This window comes from Helianthus annuus, chromosome 6, assembly GCF_002127325.2.
Source record: "Helianthus annuus cultivar XRQ/B chromosome 6, HanXRQr2.0-SUNRISE, whole genome shotgun sequence".
NCBI classification, from domain to species: Eukaryota; Viridiplantae; Streptophyta; class Magnoliopsida; order Asterales; family Asteraceae; genus Helianthus; species Helianthus annuus.
Window position 1 is genome coordinate 445,616 of NC_035438.2, and position 16,951 is coordinate 462,566.

The 16,951-nt window shown below is 35.8% G+C and overlaps 2 protein-coding genes and 1 non-coding gene across 4 annotated transcripts; 1 reads left to right on the plus strand and 2 right to left on the minus strand.

Annotated features, from left to right (window-relative positions):
- The first annotated feature begins 1,484 nt into the window (after nucleotides 1-1,484).
- On the plus strand, nucleotides 1,485-10,068 carry LOC110864241. 2 transcript variants are annotated; one of them, XM_022113267.2, is made up of 27 exons: nucleotides 1,485-1,770; nucleotides 1,874-2,054; nucleotides 2,172-2,290; nucleotides 3,171-3,293; nucleotides 3,392-3,538; nucleotides 3,633-4,120; nucleotides 4,232-4,353; nucleotides 4,421-4,512; nucleotides 4,860-5,085; nucleotides 5,183-5,246; nucleotides 5,334-5,482; nucleotides 5,581-5,651; nucleotides 5,772-5,945; nucleotides 6,035-6,106; nucleotides 6,299-6,400; nucleotides 6,475-6,564; nucleotides 6,700-6,775; nucleotides 6,866-6,962; nucleotides 7,055-7,124; nucleotides 7,583-7,762; nucleotides 7,848-7,970; nucleotides 8,279-8,362; nucleotides 8,542-8,726; nucleotides 8,837-8,975; nucleotides 9,067-9,126; nucleotides 9,246-9,350; nucleotides 9,761-10,068. In XM_022113267.2, the coding sequence occupies exons 1-27, from the start codon at nucleotides 1,687-1,689 to the stop codon at nucleotides 9,872-9,874; spliced, it is 3,537 nt and encodes a 1,178-aa protein (XP_021968959.1). In that variant the 5' UTR covers nucleotides 1,485-1,686; the 3' UTR covers nucleotides 9,875-10,068. The 2 variants fall into 2 exon arrangements, with proteins under 2 accessions (XP_021968959.1, XP_021968960.1); XM_022113268.2 differs by having other exon boundaries at nucleotides 2,178-2,290.
- Nucleotides 10,069-11,734: 1,666 nt separating this feature from the next.
- On the minus strand, nucleotides 11,735-13,794 carry LOC110864242 (40S ribosomal protein S14-3). The gene is made up of 6 exons (XM_022113270.1): nucleotides 13,689-13,794; nucleotides 12,979-13,098; nucleotides 12,850-12,895; nucleotides 12,329-12,414; nucleotides 12,100-12,229; nucleotides 11,735-11,975 (listed from the first exon to the last, which is right to left on the minus strand). The coding sequence occupies exons 1-6, from the start codon at nucleotides 13,689-13,691 to the stop codon at nucleotides 11,908-11,910; spliced, it is 453 nt and encodes a 150-aa protein (XP_021968962.1). The 5' UTR covers nucleotides 13,692-13,794; the 3' UTR covers nucleotides 11,735-11,907.
- A 2,108-nt stretch (nucleotides 13,795-15,902) lies between these two features.
- Nucleotides 15,903-15,976, minus strand: TRNAV-AAC. The gene has a single exon. It is a non-coding gene; the product is annotated as a tRNA-Val (tRNA).
- Nucleotides 15,977-16,951: the final 975 nt, after the last annotated feature.

Here is a 16,951-nt window from a genome sequence, read left to right on the forward strand (position 1 = left end):
CAAATAAACTTCCTATTGTATCTTCACCCTGTCTATATAAACAAGAGTTAGTATTAATTTGTTTTAATATATAGAACATTGAAAGAAATAACAACTCTTTTGTCTTTTAATGTCTCTTATCATCTTGTGAATTTTCTTTTACACCCTTTGTACTTTATTTGGTTGTTAGTTAGCGAATTTTTATCTTAACCCGCTATACTTCACTCTTTTGTCAATTTCTGTTTAGAGGATGTTTAGGATTTCTTTTTAAAAGTTCTTTTTAACTTCTCTAAGAAGTTAATAAGTCAGAAATTGTGACTTTATCTTCTCTCACAACACAAGCAATCCCAAACAGATTATAAGTCGTTTTTAACTTTTCAAAAAGTTAATAAGTTGATGAAAATAAGGAATCTCAGACACCCACTTTATCATTATTACCCACTTTATCATTTGCTAAATTTTCAATTACACCATCTGACTTTGTAATTTAGTGAACTTTCGTTTACATCCTTGTATTTTAGTCAGTTGTCATTTATTGCTTTGCATTTAGTGAATTTTGAGTTACTATTTAGCGCGGTTTTATGTCCCACACCCCACAACGTGGTAGCATGGTTATCTCATTTAGTGAATTTTTGTTTACACACCCTGTATTTGATTTAGTTGTCATTTATTAATTTTTCATTTGCTATTCAACATGATTCTATCACCTTCTCTCCCGACCCACAACGTTGATAATATGGTTTTACGCCTCCTACCCCACAACGCGGGGCACATAATAACTCAGTTAACGGATTAGGTTCGGTTTTTTTTAACAGCAAATTTGAATCACTGACGGACCATTAGAGTATCATCGTGCCACTAGTGAAAACAACCGATCATATCCATCTCCACTAGGCAATAACGCCTATACACCAATTTAGAAGGAAACCCAATAAATTTAGGAAAAAACCTCTTTTAGGAATCGAATATACATAATACAGATTTATACATACATATAAAAAAGTTATTGTCGTTTAAATATGATGGGGGGAAATGGCATGTGATTAGCATGTGCATCTTTGTTTGGATCTTCCTATTTTACCCCTCCTGATAGTTCTAAGGCTCATATTATTTACAAAAATGCCACCGCATCAATCTCAGTCACAAACCACTAAGATCTTGTGGCCGAGAATCGTTCTCATCGTTCTCACACTATGAGTCGTTCTCTCCTGATCCTGTTCCTAAATAAACAAAGCGCATAATAACTCAGTTAACGGATTAGGTTCGGTTTTTTTTTTTTTTTTTTTTTTTTTGCAACAGTGCCTATACACCAATTTAGAAGGAAACCCAATAAATTTAGAAAAAACTCCTTGTGAAAATTGAACCCATAACCTAATGGTCATAACTCTTATCCCACCACCAGAATACCACTAGGCTGTATGAAATGTACAATTAGGTTCGTTTAAGAGTCTCGATGATTCCTAGCAAACCGACCCCCAATCTTTCTTCTATAAATACAAGACACTAACAAACCCCCTTAAACAAACAAACAAACAATTTCTTTCTTTCTTTCGTTCGTTCTTTCCCCTTTCATCTACAATCGAATCGAATATACAGATTTATACATACATAATAAATAAATAAATCCACCTATTCTTCTTCTTCTTGTAGTAATCAATCATCCGGAAACCGCCTCTGATTCTTCATCCAGAGGTGATTGCTTCCACCATGGTTGAGACAAGGCGTGGCTCATCTTCATCCAAACGCCCACTCTCCTCTTCTTCGCTACCACCTACAACCAAGAGGTCCAAGGTACCTTTCCCAATTTTCAACACCTAGGGTTTCCAAAACCCTAATTAAAATTACTTTATTATTTGTCTTTCCAATTGCTTTAATTAATTTTCGATTCATCCAGACTTCTTCTTCTTCCAAGAAGAAAGCCTCTACAAAATGCTTACCGCCGGAGCCACTTGTCAAGGAATCAGCTCAACAACAGGACCTTCCATCCGCTGATCAGCTTAAGAAAGATGTAGTAGATGTTATGGATGATCAGTCTCCGGCGGATGTCAAACCTTTGCTCTCTCTGATGCCACTAGGTGTTCTTCTCTTTGATTTTTTCATTGCATTGCATTGCATGCTCTTTTTTTTCATTGCATTGCATTGCATGCTCTTTGTTTTTACTTGTATACAGTTTCTGACAGCCTTTAATGCAGTTGCAGGGGATTCTGTGGGCGAAGCAGAGACGAATAAGGCCAACGGTGGTGGTTCGGTGGGCTTCAATCGTCCAAAGAAACCTAATGCATGGGGGAAGCTTATTTCCCAATCCTCTGAGGTTTATATAATTATTATTATTATTATTTTACACTTCTTATTCAATAATGTTAAAGATAGCAATATTGAATTTCATATTGGGTTATTTAGACCAAATTATACTAACTGTTTTATTATTCGTTTAGTGGATGCCTATAGTATTCAAAGGATCACTTGTTAGTTAGTTTTCATGATATTTTCTGACAATTGCATTTAGTGAAGGACTACAGTATTTAAAGGATCACTTTGTAGTTAGTTTTCATGATGTTTTCTGAACAGCATTGCCTGCACTGCCTTAACCTCGCCCCAGCTCCCCAACTCACACATACACCCTCTTGTAAGTTGTAATTGTATGTGTGGGAAATCATCCTGCCCTAAGTATCAGCTATTTTAACTGAGCATTGTGGAATACAAGAGATGATAGTTTACTGGTGTTGAAAAGAATATCTGAGATTGGCTAATGGACACTTCTTTAAGTGTTACATACTTGCATCATGCGGCGTGGGTGGGCATAAAACTATCATACCGAATTATTAAGTTCTGTTCTCTACTACGTTGTTTCTTTAAACCTGTGAAACTAGATTTCCAACATTGTAATTTCCTTTTGGTACCAGAACTATTTGTTTTTAGGCTTTTAGCCAAGTGTACATCACAATGTTTAAGTCCATTCTTTTCCTTTTTGTGAACATGCATGCAATAATATGTTTTCTCGCATTTGGTAGGTTGCTTTTATTCTGTACACTTCCCAAGCATTCATCTATCATTTTTGTTTTCTACAAATATATATTTTCTTCTTATTGTCTCGCAACACTCTACTTACAAGGCCTAGAAGGAAGTTTTTTAGATAAACTCGTGTTGGAATTTATGCAATATTATAGAATTTGCCAAATTTTGATTTACAGATTCCTCATGTTGCTATGGACCATCCTGTATTCACCGTTGGTCAAGACCGTCAATGTGACTTGTGTATTAGCGATCCATCCATCAGTAAATCATTCTGTAGCATTCGGTACATAGAGTCAGTGGTAATCTTTTCTTTTCTCTCATTGAATTTTTTTGGAACTCTCTTTTTTTAAATACATATAGCAAAGGGTACTAGTATGGTTCTGTTTATTCTACATAGCGAGGAGCTTCATCTACTGCGTTGCTTGAAATCACGGGTAGCAAAGGTGTCGTCAAAGTCAATAGCAAGATTTATCATACAAGGTCAACTGTCCCACTAAAATCAGGAGATGAAGTAATCTTCAGCTCGTCTGGAAAGCATGCTTATGTATCCTAAGCACATTATTTATGTTTTCTTATTTCAATCTTGTTCACACTTTATCTTATGTGTTTCACAAACAACTTCCTTAACATACTGTCAGATATTTCAGAAACTGTCAAAGGACGCTGTCACTACAAACATGACACCTTCATGTAGTATATTACAACCACATAACAGTTTACTAAAACAACTGCAATTTGAGGCAAGATCTAGAGACCCGTCTGCTGTTGCAGGAGCATCAATACTAGCATCTTTGTCAAACGCCCAGAAAGAAATATCACTTCTACCTGTTGACATGAAGGATGGTTCTAGTCCTAATGATAGGCAAAAGGGTCCATTTAATGAGAGAGCTGTTATACATGATGCAAAAGCTCATGAGTTACGACCATTACTGCGGATGCTTGCTTCAAAGTCGGAAATATCAAAGCTTCTTGATGAACAAAGGGAAATAAGAGAACTTCGTAAGGATATTAATCTTCCTATTTCATTATCAGCGCGGCATCAAGCATATAAAGATGCCTTAAAACAACGTATTCTTGATCCTAATATGATTGACGTTTCATTCGACAGTTTTCCGTATTACTTAAGGTGCAAACACTCCCAGTTTTTGTAAAGATTCAATGATGTGCTCGGCATTTCTTTTATTAGATGTAAATAACACATACTGTATTAATAAGTTGCTACGTTCGAATTTTACAGTGAAACCACAAAAAGTTTACTGATTGCTTCGATGTATATACATTTGAAGTGTAACGAGTTCGTGAAGTACTCCTCAAGTCTGCCTACTTTATCCTCTAGAATACTGCTATCTGGTCCAGCAGGTACATCGTTAACTTGTTTTATTTAAAGATAACATTCTCTAATTGTTTTACATTGCATGTTCTTTAGGTTCAGAAATATATCAAGAAACATTGGCAAAGGCTCTTGCAAAACATTTTGGTGCTCATTTGCTCTTGGTTGATTCTCTTTTATTACCTGGTGTAAGCTTCTTATCATATATTCAGTTTACGATATTAGTTACCCACATTACTTTTAAGGTACAAGTACCATTTATAGAACTGTTCGAAACGGGCCGGGTTTCACCCCCAAGTACCATTTTTTCTTTCTTTCTGCATATAACTTTTTCGTGAATCATGAATTATTAATGCGTTAATAATTAGTACTACAAAAACAATTTCATAACAATGATAATTGAAAAACCTGTAAATAAAAGATTTTTGGAGGCCTTATGCATTACATATAGACTTTGGGCAGACTTTCGACATGTTTGACACTGGGCAACATACCTTTAAAATCCTTTTTATGCTTTGTTTGGTTATCATATCAGGGATCAACATCTAAAGTAACCGGCACCTCACTGAAGGAGAGTACAAGGGCTGAAAGGGCATACATTTTTACAAAAAGGGTTACACCTGCAGTTGGTATGCGTTCAAGAAAACCAACATCAAGTGTTGAGGCTGACATAGTAGGTGGTGGGTCAATCACATGCTCTCATGCTCAACCAAAACAGGAAGCATCCACTGCATCATCAAAACGTTATACTTTCAAAGAGGGTATATAACTATATAGTACTTGCATTTTATATAGTGTTTATTTCTCATCTCTCCATTTATGTGTATATTTGAATGTAATGAAACCGTCATTTGGCAGGTGATAGAGTTAAATATGTGGGATCTTTGCACTCTGCATTTTCTCCTCTGCTACCTGCCATAAGGTATCTTTTAAATGGAAAATTTTAGGCCTGTTTGGTGAATTTATAGTTCTATGGTTTTTGAAATATACTCTATGCATACATTTGTAGTGGTCCAGTATACGGTTATAAGGGAAAAGTGTTGCTTGCATTTGGTGAAAATTGGTCTTCCAAGATTGGGGTTAGATTCGATAAACAAATTTCAGGAGGCAATGATCTTGGTGGTATCTGTGAAAAAGACCATGGTTTTTTCTGTTCTGGTAATAATTAACATTCAACGCGCCCTGGTTTATTTTTTAATTGTTTCTAGCTAACATGGGGATTGATAAAAACAATGCTTTTGTGGTATTATATGCAGCTGATTTACTTCGTCTAGATTCTTCTAGCTCAGATGACATTGAAAAGCTTGCTATTAGTCAACTTTTTGAGGCATGTTTTTTTTCTATCCTTATAACTTCATATTGCTTGCTTTGGTTGTTTATTTACATGATATATATGCTGATATTTCTTTCTGTATTTTACTCCGAACACCAAATTTATATCTTTCAGGTTGCTCTTAAAGAAAGTAAAATCAGTCCTTTGATTTTGTTTATAAAAGATATTGAGAGGTCAATGCTAGGGAACCCAGAAACCTATGCTTCTTTTAAAAGGGAGTTTGAGAAATTGCCTTCGAATGTGGTTGTCATTGCTTCTCATGCTCAGACAGACAACCGCAAAGAAAAAGTAAGGATTAAGGAATCAGCATCAAATTTTTTTATTGCCGTTTGTGTTATTTTTTATGTTCTTTTAGTTTCTAATTTTAATGAATGCAGTCTCATCCTGGTGGATTACTCTTTACAAAGTTCAGGAGCCATCATACGTCATTGCTCGACTTGGCCTTCCAGGTACGCATTGACTTTTCTCTGTGGTCAACTCCCAATCATAATAGGAGGACGACATCCAATCATCAGATTGAATTTATATTCTATGTTACACATCTTTCGCGTATGGTAGCTGTTAAGAGTTAAGACCATTATACTTGACAAAACACATGCACTTTAAATAACATCAGTAGGGTTTTGATGAAATGGTTTCAGGATAATTTTGGTAGACTACATGATAGAACCAAAGAGACACCTAAAGCCATGAAGCAACTATCCCGCCTTTTTCCTAACAAAGTGACAATACAGACACCTCAGGTAATTAAAAGCCATTTTACTCTAGTGGTGTGTTTTTGTAAATGTTTAATGATATTTATCAAAATGAATGGCAGGATGAAGCATTACTTTCAGATTGGAAGCAACAGCTAGACCGGGATACAGAGACCTTGAAATTACAGTCAAATATTGTCAGCATTCGTACAGTGAGTACCATCTTATGTTATTTATTAGTATAAAACACCAGGAATAGTTTCACTAATAATTTTTATATGCAAACAATATAGTTTTTGTAATTGTATTTGGCACGGCGAGTATTATAACGTGTTTCTTGATTTCAGGTTCTGAATCGAGTTGGTCTTGGTTGCTCTGATCTAGAAAAAACCTGCATAAAAGATCAAGCCTTGACAAATGAAAGTGGGTCACATTTCATTCTAATCCACTTGTTGCTATGTTTCATTTTCATATCAAGCTCTTAAGTAATTTATTTCACTTTGGTTATATTAGATGCTGAAAAAGTTGTTGGGTGGGCTCTTAGTCATCACTTTATGAAGAGTTCTGAACCTTTTGCCAAAGATGGCAAACTCGTGATCGATAGTGAAAGGTACTTCTATAAAAGGATAAGAACCGAGCTTGGTAATCAATCTCTGAATTATATATGCATGCTTAGTTCCTGTTTTGTGTTTTCTATTGCAGCATCAAATATGGGCTCGATATATTGCATGGTATTCAGAATGAGAGTAAAAGCGCAACGAAGACACTTAAGGTAAAAGTTATGCCTGCTTCTTTTCGTCATTTTACATTAATACCAACATCTTAAGGCCTTACGGGCCAGGATTAAACCGTTGAAACATGACATTATATAAACCCAGCAAACACTTTATTGCCCAATCTTTTGAACATTTATTATAAATAGTTATCGCATCGATTATGATTAAAAAAATAATATTATAATAACAGCAACTCTTCTGAATATAACGGTTTAGGAGGTAACATGCATTAAAAACATGGTTGACCTTCAGCCCATTTGATCATTGGCCAGTTCCCTTTTAAGCAATAATTTTTATTTGATTAAGCATGACCCAAGTTTTGTGGGTTCTGCCTTCATGGCTTCTCAAAATATATAAATAAACTGGCAATCACATCTTAACTTTTGACATCGTATAAACGGAAGGAAAAAGTAAATTTATAAAATGTTCTGATAGACTAGTGATGACATTGCAGGATGTAGTTACTGAAAATGAGTTTGAGAAGAGAATTCTAGCCGAAGTTATTCCACCGAGTGAAATTGGCGTCACTTTTAATGATATTGGAGCTTTAGAATCAGTAAAGGATACCTTAAAAGAATTGGTGATGCTGCCTCTTCAGAGGCCTGAGTTATTTTGTAAAGGACAGTTAACAAAGGTGAAAATGAGACTAATATTATATCACAACTTTTTTTAATATAAAAAAGTTTAGTCAATTCTAACCATAAATTGTTTGTTTTCAGCCTTGCAAAGGAATTTTGCTTTTTGGGCCACCTGGTACGGGTAAGACGATGCTTGCAAAAGCTGTTGCAACTGAGGCAGGTGCTAATTTTATCAACATTTCAATGTCAAGCATTTCTTCAAAGGTAATTTTTTTAGTCTTATTGATGACTAGAGCATAGAGGTGGGAATTTCTAATGGGTCAATCTGGGTTATGTATTTTCTTTAACTGGTCAAATAAAAAAGAAGCTACTAGAAAAAAAAGTACCAACTACCAAATCACATTATTTAAAAGACTTCATATTGTAGTTAAATGGTTTTTGTTATCATATTTAACCAAAATCATTTTTAAAAAGTGGAAAAAAAACTAACCCCACCTCTTTTGACCAGTTACCTACTAGAAAATTTCATTTTCATCATAGAAACTAATAAAGTATCTTTGTAATTTTTGTAGTGGTTTGGTGAAGGAGAGAAGTATGTGAAAGCAGTTTTTTCTCTTGCTAGTAAAATCGCTCCTAGTGTTGTGTTTGTTGATGAGGTTGGTATATAAGCTTTTAAGCACTTCTATTATTAACTGGATTGTCCTTTTTATCTTTGCAATGAACACAGTTTTAGACCATTTATTGATTCAACAGCATGATTAGTATCCAATTAATGGTTCCAGTAAAATGAACGGTGGCAATGACTTTTATTTTTGTCTTTCTATTTTTTGAATAGGTTGACAGCATGTTGGGAAGACGTGAAAAGCCTGGTGAGCATGAAGCAATGCGTAAAATGAAAAATGAATTTATGGTGAATTGGGATGGTTTGCGTACAAAGGATAGAGAACGGGTACTTGTACTTGGTGCAACTAACAGGCCTTTTGATCTTGATGAAGCTGTAATTAGGAGATTACCTCGAAGGTATGTGTTTTGTAAATAGGAGATTACCTCGAGTCAAAACAGGTTATTTGTAAATAATGTATTGAGTGTTGATATTATTAAATAAAATAGTTATGGTGTTTGTGGTGCAGGTTGATGGTGAATTTACCAGATGCCTCAAACAGGGAAAAGATTTTAAAAGTGATATTAGCAAAAGAGGAATTGGGACCAGATATTGATCTTGAAGCAGTGGCTAATATGACAGATGGCTACTCAGGAAGTGATTTGAAGGTCTTTATCTTTTCTCTCTTGGTTGGATTACACCTTTGTTTTTACATATTTTATGTTTTATTTGTTGACATTTTATCTTTTGAAATTTCAGAATCTGTGTGTGGCAGCTGCACATTTTCCAATAAGAGAAATTCTGTACAAGGAAAAGAAGGTTTGTTTCTCTGATGATTGTTATTCATTGATATCAACTCTTGATGTAAACTGCATCGCTTTTATAGAACTATTGAGAACGTGCCTTTTTTTTTAATTTTAAATATACATTTTATACAGGAGAAGGCTACAGCATTGGCAGAAAATAGGCCATTGCCTTCTTTGCATAGCAGTGCAGATGTCCGCCCTTTAAGTTTTGATGATTTCAAGAAGGCACACGAACAGGTAATGTGCATATGGTTCTTTTTAGATTTCTCACAAATATTCGGTGTCGCAAGCATGATCACTAAACATATATGATTTTAAAAAGCAAATTTTTTTATTATGCCATTAATAAGGATGCACTATTGTTGACTGGCCTGTCTGACCCATTTTGTTTTTAGACTATTTTGACCAGGTTCTAATTTGCTGCATCTAGTTATACCATAAATAATAATTGAACTATTTGTCAAATCCAAATGATTTATAATATAGTAATATTGTGGACTCAAGTGAATATCAACTAGTTTGGGTAATGATGGTGGGTAAATTTACAAAAACCCATAAAAGGAAGTTGTTGTAAAAATGATAAAAGATGGGCAATTAGGAACACACATTAATAAACTAACTACATGATTGATGTTCCTTGGGTGCAGGTGTGTGCGAGTGTATCTTCAGAGTCGGCAAATATGAATGAATTGTTGCAATGGAATGAATTATATGGAGAAGGTGGTTCCAGGAAGAAGAAACCTCTGAGCTACTTCATGTGATTGATGGTATCAAAATCTGAAGTTTCTTGTTCTTCCCTTATAATCAATCATTAGGTTTCTCTTTATGTATAGCAGCAGATTAATTAACTAACTTAACTTATTAGTCATTATCGTGTTCAATGTTTAATGGTTTACATAAATCAACTTGCAAGGTCAGCTTTAGAACTCCCATTCAACGACATTTGATCTGGTAATTTGTTTTTACAGATGTTTGGTGAGGGTTGAATCGCTTGGGGTCAAAGCTTATAGATTTAAGTATGGGCTGGATTGATTTGACGCCCTTGGTTTAACCTTGTTTGAATGGCTAATGACCATAAAATTCGCACATATCATCCACCGTTTAAAATGATTTTAATCACTAAAAAAATAAGAAGACTTTTCCCGGGTTCAAACCGGAGACCTTCAGTGTGTTAGACTGACGTGATAACCAACTACACCACGAAACCTCAGGATGCTGGTTTGCTTCAAAGCAATTTTTTTTTTATCTTTTGATAACTATTTAGTTCCGCTAAAACAATATGCATATATAGAATATCAGTTTGTTATGTTTGACGAACCAAAAGAAAGCTCAAAACAGGTGTCACGGTAAATTTTGCGAATCTGATTTAACCAGGAACCAAAATTAATGATGATGGAATCTCATGAGAAACCAACCGAATGTACTTGATCAGGGGAACCTCGTACGTAAAGCTCTTTTAGTATTATGAATTACAAAATAGCAACTTCATAGCTAGTCAACTAACTTTAGATCTCATCATAGTCTACTTTCTACGATCCTATATAAGTAACACTGATTAATGTTTTTCATTATTTTAGAAAATCAATAGATAAATATTTTTTGAATATTCCTCAACAAGACACAAACACACCATTCATCAGTTATCAACCTACGAACAATACTAATATTGCACTCTTCATAATGACTATTGGCCGCTGCCACCCTAATTTATCTCCCGATCTGGTGCCATTGTTGCTGCATCACCAATGATGGTGGTGGAGGCAAGGGTGGCGATGGGGGAGGCGAGTTGCAGTGGCAATGGCGGTGGGAGACGAGCGATAATGGCGGTAAAGGTATAGGTGGAGGTGGCAGCACTGACCAGGCTGAAGGGGGGGCAACGGCAAGGGTGGCGGATGGGACAACAATGAGCTGTAAGAGATTCTATTTTCTTCAATTCCAACAAATTTGAAAACCAAACATAGTAAAAAATGGATTCCAATTGCACCTAATACATTAGTTTAACAGACCCTTAGTATTGAAAGTTCTAGAGGTTGTTAGTTACTAATCCTGTTAGCCCTTTAAAGTCCATATTCAGCTTCAACTCTTAAACTAAACAACCTCCTCTACTTGTTTATATTTCCTGCCCATCGCTACAAATCTGATAGCCGTCACGTAGCTGCTTACTTTTTGTTTCGATCACTCCCCCAGAATCAGTCTGGGGGAAAAGAAAAACAGATTTAAAGAAAAACACAACATAGAACTTCAAAAAACAATCTAGAAACGTGTTGATCAAAACACAGTCTTCTTGGGTGTTCATTGGATATAGACAACCATCCAGCAAATTTCAAAAAGACCTACAAAGAGCATAACCAGACCACTTGGTCGAAAAGACAAAAAGACCAAGATAACATTGCTGCAACACCACGTCTCCCCTAACAATCATCATTATCCACACCAATAAGCACCAACCCCATACATCATCAAACAGATTTGACAAGATCCTCAAAACATTTCAACTCTTTAACACACACTGAAACTCTCAAACTGATTTGATAAATAAGGTGCAGATCTCAAGCACACTGACATCCATTGAATTGATATTGACCTCAACTACACATCTAATACTTCTGACTAGGCAAAAATAAAGCATAAAACCCATATATGAAGTAAATAATAGAATATCATTCAACAGAAATATAAAGCAGTTCAACAAAAATGCATGTCAACCAGAACATAAAAATAACCTACAAAAGTTGAAGACAACAAAAATCCAAATTGCAAATACTTTGAAAACATACTGTAGACAAAAAACATATCACAGCCTCCTTCCTCTTCTCCCACTCTTTCGACGAGTGCTATCTGTTGGAATTGGTGTCACGTCCTCTGTCATCATCAAAACATACAACTTACTTATCAGCTACTCTTTAAACATAAATAAAAGTTCTTCAAAGAGCAAAAACAACAAATACAAAAATTTGTATATATAAAATAAAGAATATAAGCATACCAATGCGACCAATCTTCATGCCAGAACGGGCAAGAGCTCTGAGGGCAGACTGTGCACCTGGACCGGGTGTCTTTGTCTTGTTACCTCCAGTTGCCCGTAGTTTTATGTGGAGGGCATTGATTCCAAGCTCCTGTTGTTACAGCAGAAATTTGTTAGATGTAATGGATCAAACAAAAACAAACTGCTATGATTACAATATAGCAAGACACTAAAAGAAACAAGTAAACACCTTGCATCTTGTTGAAACATCTTGTGCAGCAAGCATAGCTGCATATGGAGACGACTCATCTCTATCAGCCTTTACCTTCATTCCACCTAATGAAAAAAATAAAAGGATAGTAGATAAATATTAAGATATAAAAAAACTATAAACCAAACACGCAATAGCATTTGAATTACAGAAAATATCTCGTGGAAAAAAATATTAAAACTACAAACTACTAACTACTTTCAAAAAAAAATCTGTTGAGAAAAAGCCTAGACAAATAAATTTAATTCATGTTCTCTTTGCAATGGATCAGAAAAACAATGTGCATGTAATTATATCTCCCAGTATGAACAAAATATAACATTGCTCACAACAAAAAATTGAACATACAACACATGTTCCTATGTAAGTACTTAGATATATGATTTGCAAGAGTGCTTCCATTGAACCATGAATCAATCATTGTACTCATTCTTCAGTAACATAAAATATCCATAAATGAAGTAAATAGACTTCTTAAAAATAAGAAAAAAAAAACATACCAGTAATCCGAACCATGGTTTCTCTCCCAGAGAGATCAGTCACATGCTACAGAACAAAAGGGCAAAACAATATATAAGAAGAATCATGTTTTAGGCAACAAAGTATACACAGAGACACTTTAAACTTACAATGAAGGTATCATTGAATGAGGCAAAGATATGTGCAACCCCAAATACAAGCTCTCCTTCACGGGTAGCAGGACCGAGAGTGACATTGTCTTCCTTTGGCTCTCTAACCTTTCTCTTCGACTATCAGAAAAAACATATAAAGCAATATTAAAAAGCTTATACATCCTCAAAAAAACAATTACACAGAAAATGAACAACCTTAATATACAAAGGCCATGAAATCACATGGTTGTTAATAATAAAAGTTTCTAAAAACCACTATACAAATACAGTACCATTTCTTCCTAATTGGAGTTTATCATTGACTTTAATTGGCATTACATCTTGCATATCACATTTCCAACCTAATTTAAGGAAATTGAAATATAGTTTTGGATCATATCTTGTTTGAAACTGAGTAATCTTAATTTTTAACTTGAGATTGAATTAAACTGTAAAAACCAAACCAAACCAAACTAAAATAGACTAGGTGAAACAGTTTGATGTTGAAAGCTTAAACATAAACTTAAAAGGCATGAAACTATAAAAAGCAAATAGTTAAAATGACAGTGGCACTAAGAGATTGGTTAGATCAGGGAAAGCTCCTAGATAACAATGTTGATTGTACGATACATTTGATTTTCTTCATGATTAGGCATAAATAAACAAATTTGGAGACGTAAATACAAACTCAGAAGATATGGTGATCGAAATAAAGGGGAAGAGGTTACCATGGCGTGACTTCTCTTTTCTTCTTAGTCCGGCTGGCTGATTGCAGGTAGCGGCAGGCAGGCACTAGGGTTTATGACGACACTTTCCATCTTATAAATCGGACTGATTTTTCAAAGCCCAGTTTAACATGTTCTTTTGGCCCATACGCTACAACCCCTTTGGGCCTACTCATCATTCCCTTATTATCTAGTTCGGGTCGAAATCCAACCCACCCACTATCGCCTTTAGCTGTACACACTACACAGTGTAAACGAGCCGAGTCACTAGTAACTTATTCAAGATCAACTCGTTAAATATTCAAATAGAGTTGAGCTAAAATGAGCTCGAGCCCGATTTTGAGCGTTTATTAAGACTCTTGAGCTTTTATTGAGACTCGTTAATATATGTGTAAGGAGAAAAGGGGGAGTGAGGACTAGTAAAAGGACCATTTAAAACCATAAAAAAAGTGTATGGTAATGTGTGAGAAGAGTTGGAACTTGGTAATTAATAGCCCGATTTTGACCGTTATCCCGATTGAGGGGTTAGGACAATGCATGTCGGCAGTAGAATACAGAACCATTCTCAAATACCGGCTAATGATCCCTATGTACCCAGAAGATGAAACCTGCCCGATATGTCGTAAAGCTTGTATGGATAAATATGGGGAGCACGCAGTTCACTGTAAAGAGCTCCCTGGGTTTAAATATCGGCATGACTGGGTGCGAGATGTTTTGGGGGACATCTTAAGAAGAGCTGGGATTTCTGCTAAGAAAGAGGCCCCTGTGAATTTTCTCACGGACCCGATGGAAGGGAGATCTACTCTGCGACCAGCGGATCTGCTCGTCTTTGGCTGGGCTGGGGGGAAACATGCTTGTGTAGACCTCACGGGGGTTTCCCCTTTGGTTGGTTTAAGGGAAAATGGGTTTGTAGCTGGACTAGCAGCAAGAAAGGCAGAATCAAAGAAAGTGGATAAGCACGCTAAAGCTTGCGCAGAGAACCAACATGTTTTTATCCCTTTTGCCTTTGATACTTTTGGCTCCCTAGCGCCATAAGCCATTAACTTCTTGACGAGGGTTCAACGGGTTATCCATAGCAATTGTTCGACCCCAAGGGGGCAGGGGTTTGTGTTCGGGAGGTTGGGGTTTGCAATTCAGAAAGGGTTGGCGGCGCAGCTTGTTGCCCGTCTACCTTCTGTTTTGATGTAACTGAACAAGTTTTCTGGTTATATCAATCGTCAATTACTACTTAAAAAAAAAATAAAAAAAAATAAAAAAAAATAAATTATCTAAGTTAAATGGGTTTTGTTATTATCAATCCGGGGATACACATGTCGTATTCTAGTTCAGCGTGATATTCGAGTTCTCGCCGTGTTCCGGTTCATTTAGAACTTTTGGGTTCGTATCTAGCAGACCCACAAACACGACCGTTTTAAGAGCCCTGAATATATTGTTAGGTCAAAACAAATATCACAGGAACACTAGAACAAACACACAACGAGCTCACACACTCACACACTCTAAATCGCAAGAATCAGAACGCAAGAATCAAGCTTGATCTACATCCACTCTCCACAACTAGTTCTCTCTTTGTATTGGGTGCTCAAAGTGTACAGGTACAAGAATAAAAGTATAGGGTACAATTAGGTTACTGAATTTAATAATATAAAACAGACTAAAGGAATAATCCTCAGCTTAGAGGAATAATCATTTGCTAATATCAAATCCTCCATAACCCAACATATATAAAAAATATCCGTTGCTATTTTATATAAAAATTGAAATACATTGATCGACTATCACCTACCATTAGATTTTCAATGTGTCTTCTCTGACGGATTAATGAAAAGTCATATAGTTCATGGCGTCGCCGTAATGAAGGTACAACATCCTCCAGGACCTCCAGTAAGTTATACCCTTTCTAGAGCAGCATGTCTTCCACAAACTATTAGAAAGTAATTCAAAATCCAAAGCTTCACGCAAAAGTAAGAATGCAGCTTTTAGATGATATTCTCCAAATGAAATAAATAGAAAAAAATATCACGTTTATTTTATTAGTGGACATATATATAAATGCAGAATCTATATGTAAGGTTCGTAGCATATATCACTGGCTATTTTATAGTAACTAATTTACATTACTAAAAACCTATATTAATGAAACCAGAATATATTTAAATAAATAACATCTGAGTCAGTTTAAAAAAAGTGATACATTGAAAGACAATAAAAAAAAGATGGCTTCGCCCGGGTTCGAACCGGAGACCTTCAGTGTGTTAGACTGACGTGATAACCAACTACACCACGAAACCTTTGTTGCGATGTTACTTCAAAATAGTTTTGTATCATTTAGTCATTTTATTTTTTATTTTTAATAGCCAAGAAGACGAACTTTCATCCAAAGCATTTCCCTGTTTCGCTCCCTAAGGCTGTGGAAGAAGTAAAAGCAATGAGGGTAAAGAAGACAACTCGGTTACGTGGCCGCTCCAGTTGTTTTGGTGTATTGTTGTCTGTTTTGTTATGTTCTTGGCGGTTGTGGGCTTTTCTCTTTTAATAAATTAAAAAAAAAAAACAAGAGTTGGCCCAGGAAGACCCTGACTGCAAACAAAACAAAGCATAACTCCAGAGTCTACAGAACAATCACGCTCAATGGAACACCCCACCGTTTGTCTGCTAAAACCACAGATACAGGGAGGGCCATTGGGCTTTATACACCCACTCAAAACACCGGATCACTAAACATGTTCACCACCAAAGCCGAACCACCCATTTAAACGGAGCCTGCCTGGGCAACTGCCAGACAAAGACCTGCTGGACAAATGGAAACTTATGGAGACAAAGAGTTGGGATCAACCTGATATCATATGCTCTTGGATGCCTCTGGGCATAAAGGAACGAAACAAGAAACGGGCTACTTTACCAAGAGATAGCACGCCACTCATAAAGCCTGAACACACACAAGCCCCGTGGTACCAAGATATGGCACAACACACAATGTTAACAAAGCCCAACACATAGGGCTGTAAACGAACCAAACGTTCAGCGAAGAGTTCGTGAACCGTTCGGCATGAAGTTCGTTTATGTTCGTTCGAATAGCTTAACGAACGAACACGAACAAAAAAATTCGTTCGGTTAGCTTAGCGAACGAACACGAACACATGTCTCGTTTGTTCGACCACGTTCGTGAACGTTCAGTAATATGTTCGTTTAATTATATTAAAAAATAATAAATAATAAACATTTTATCTAAACATATTGAAAAACTGAAACCCTATTTTTTCTAAGTT

Bases quoted from the DNA above. Each gene is read 5' to 3' on its own strand.
- LOC110864241 (XM_022113267.2), top strand. From the start codon at position 1,687: ATGGTTGAGACAAGGCGTGGCTCATCTTCATCCAAACGCCCACTCTCC. The intron at 4,121-4,231 runs GTGCAAACACTC...CGAATTTTACAG, and splicing joins AGTTTTCCGTATTACTTAAG to TGAAACCACAAAAAGTTTAC. The intron at 7,125-7,582 runs GTAAAAGTTATG...ATGACATTGCAG, and splicing joins GCGCAACGAAGACACTTAAG to GATGTAGTTACTGAAAATGA.
- LOC110864242 (XM_022113270.1), bottom strand. The intron at 12,896-12,978 runs GTAAGTTTAAAG...TTTGTTCTGTAG, and splicing joins CATTCAATGATACCTTCATT to CATGTGACTGATCTCTCTGG. The intron at 12,415-12,849 runs GTATGTTTTTTT...TTTTTTCATTAG, and splicing joins AACCATGGTTCGGATTACTG to GTGGAATGAAGGTAAAGGCT.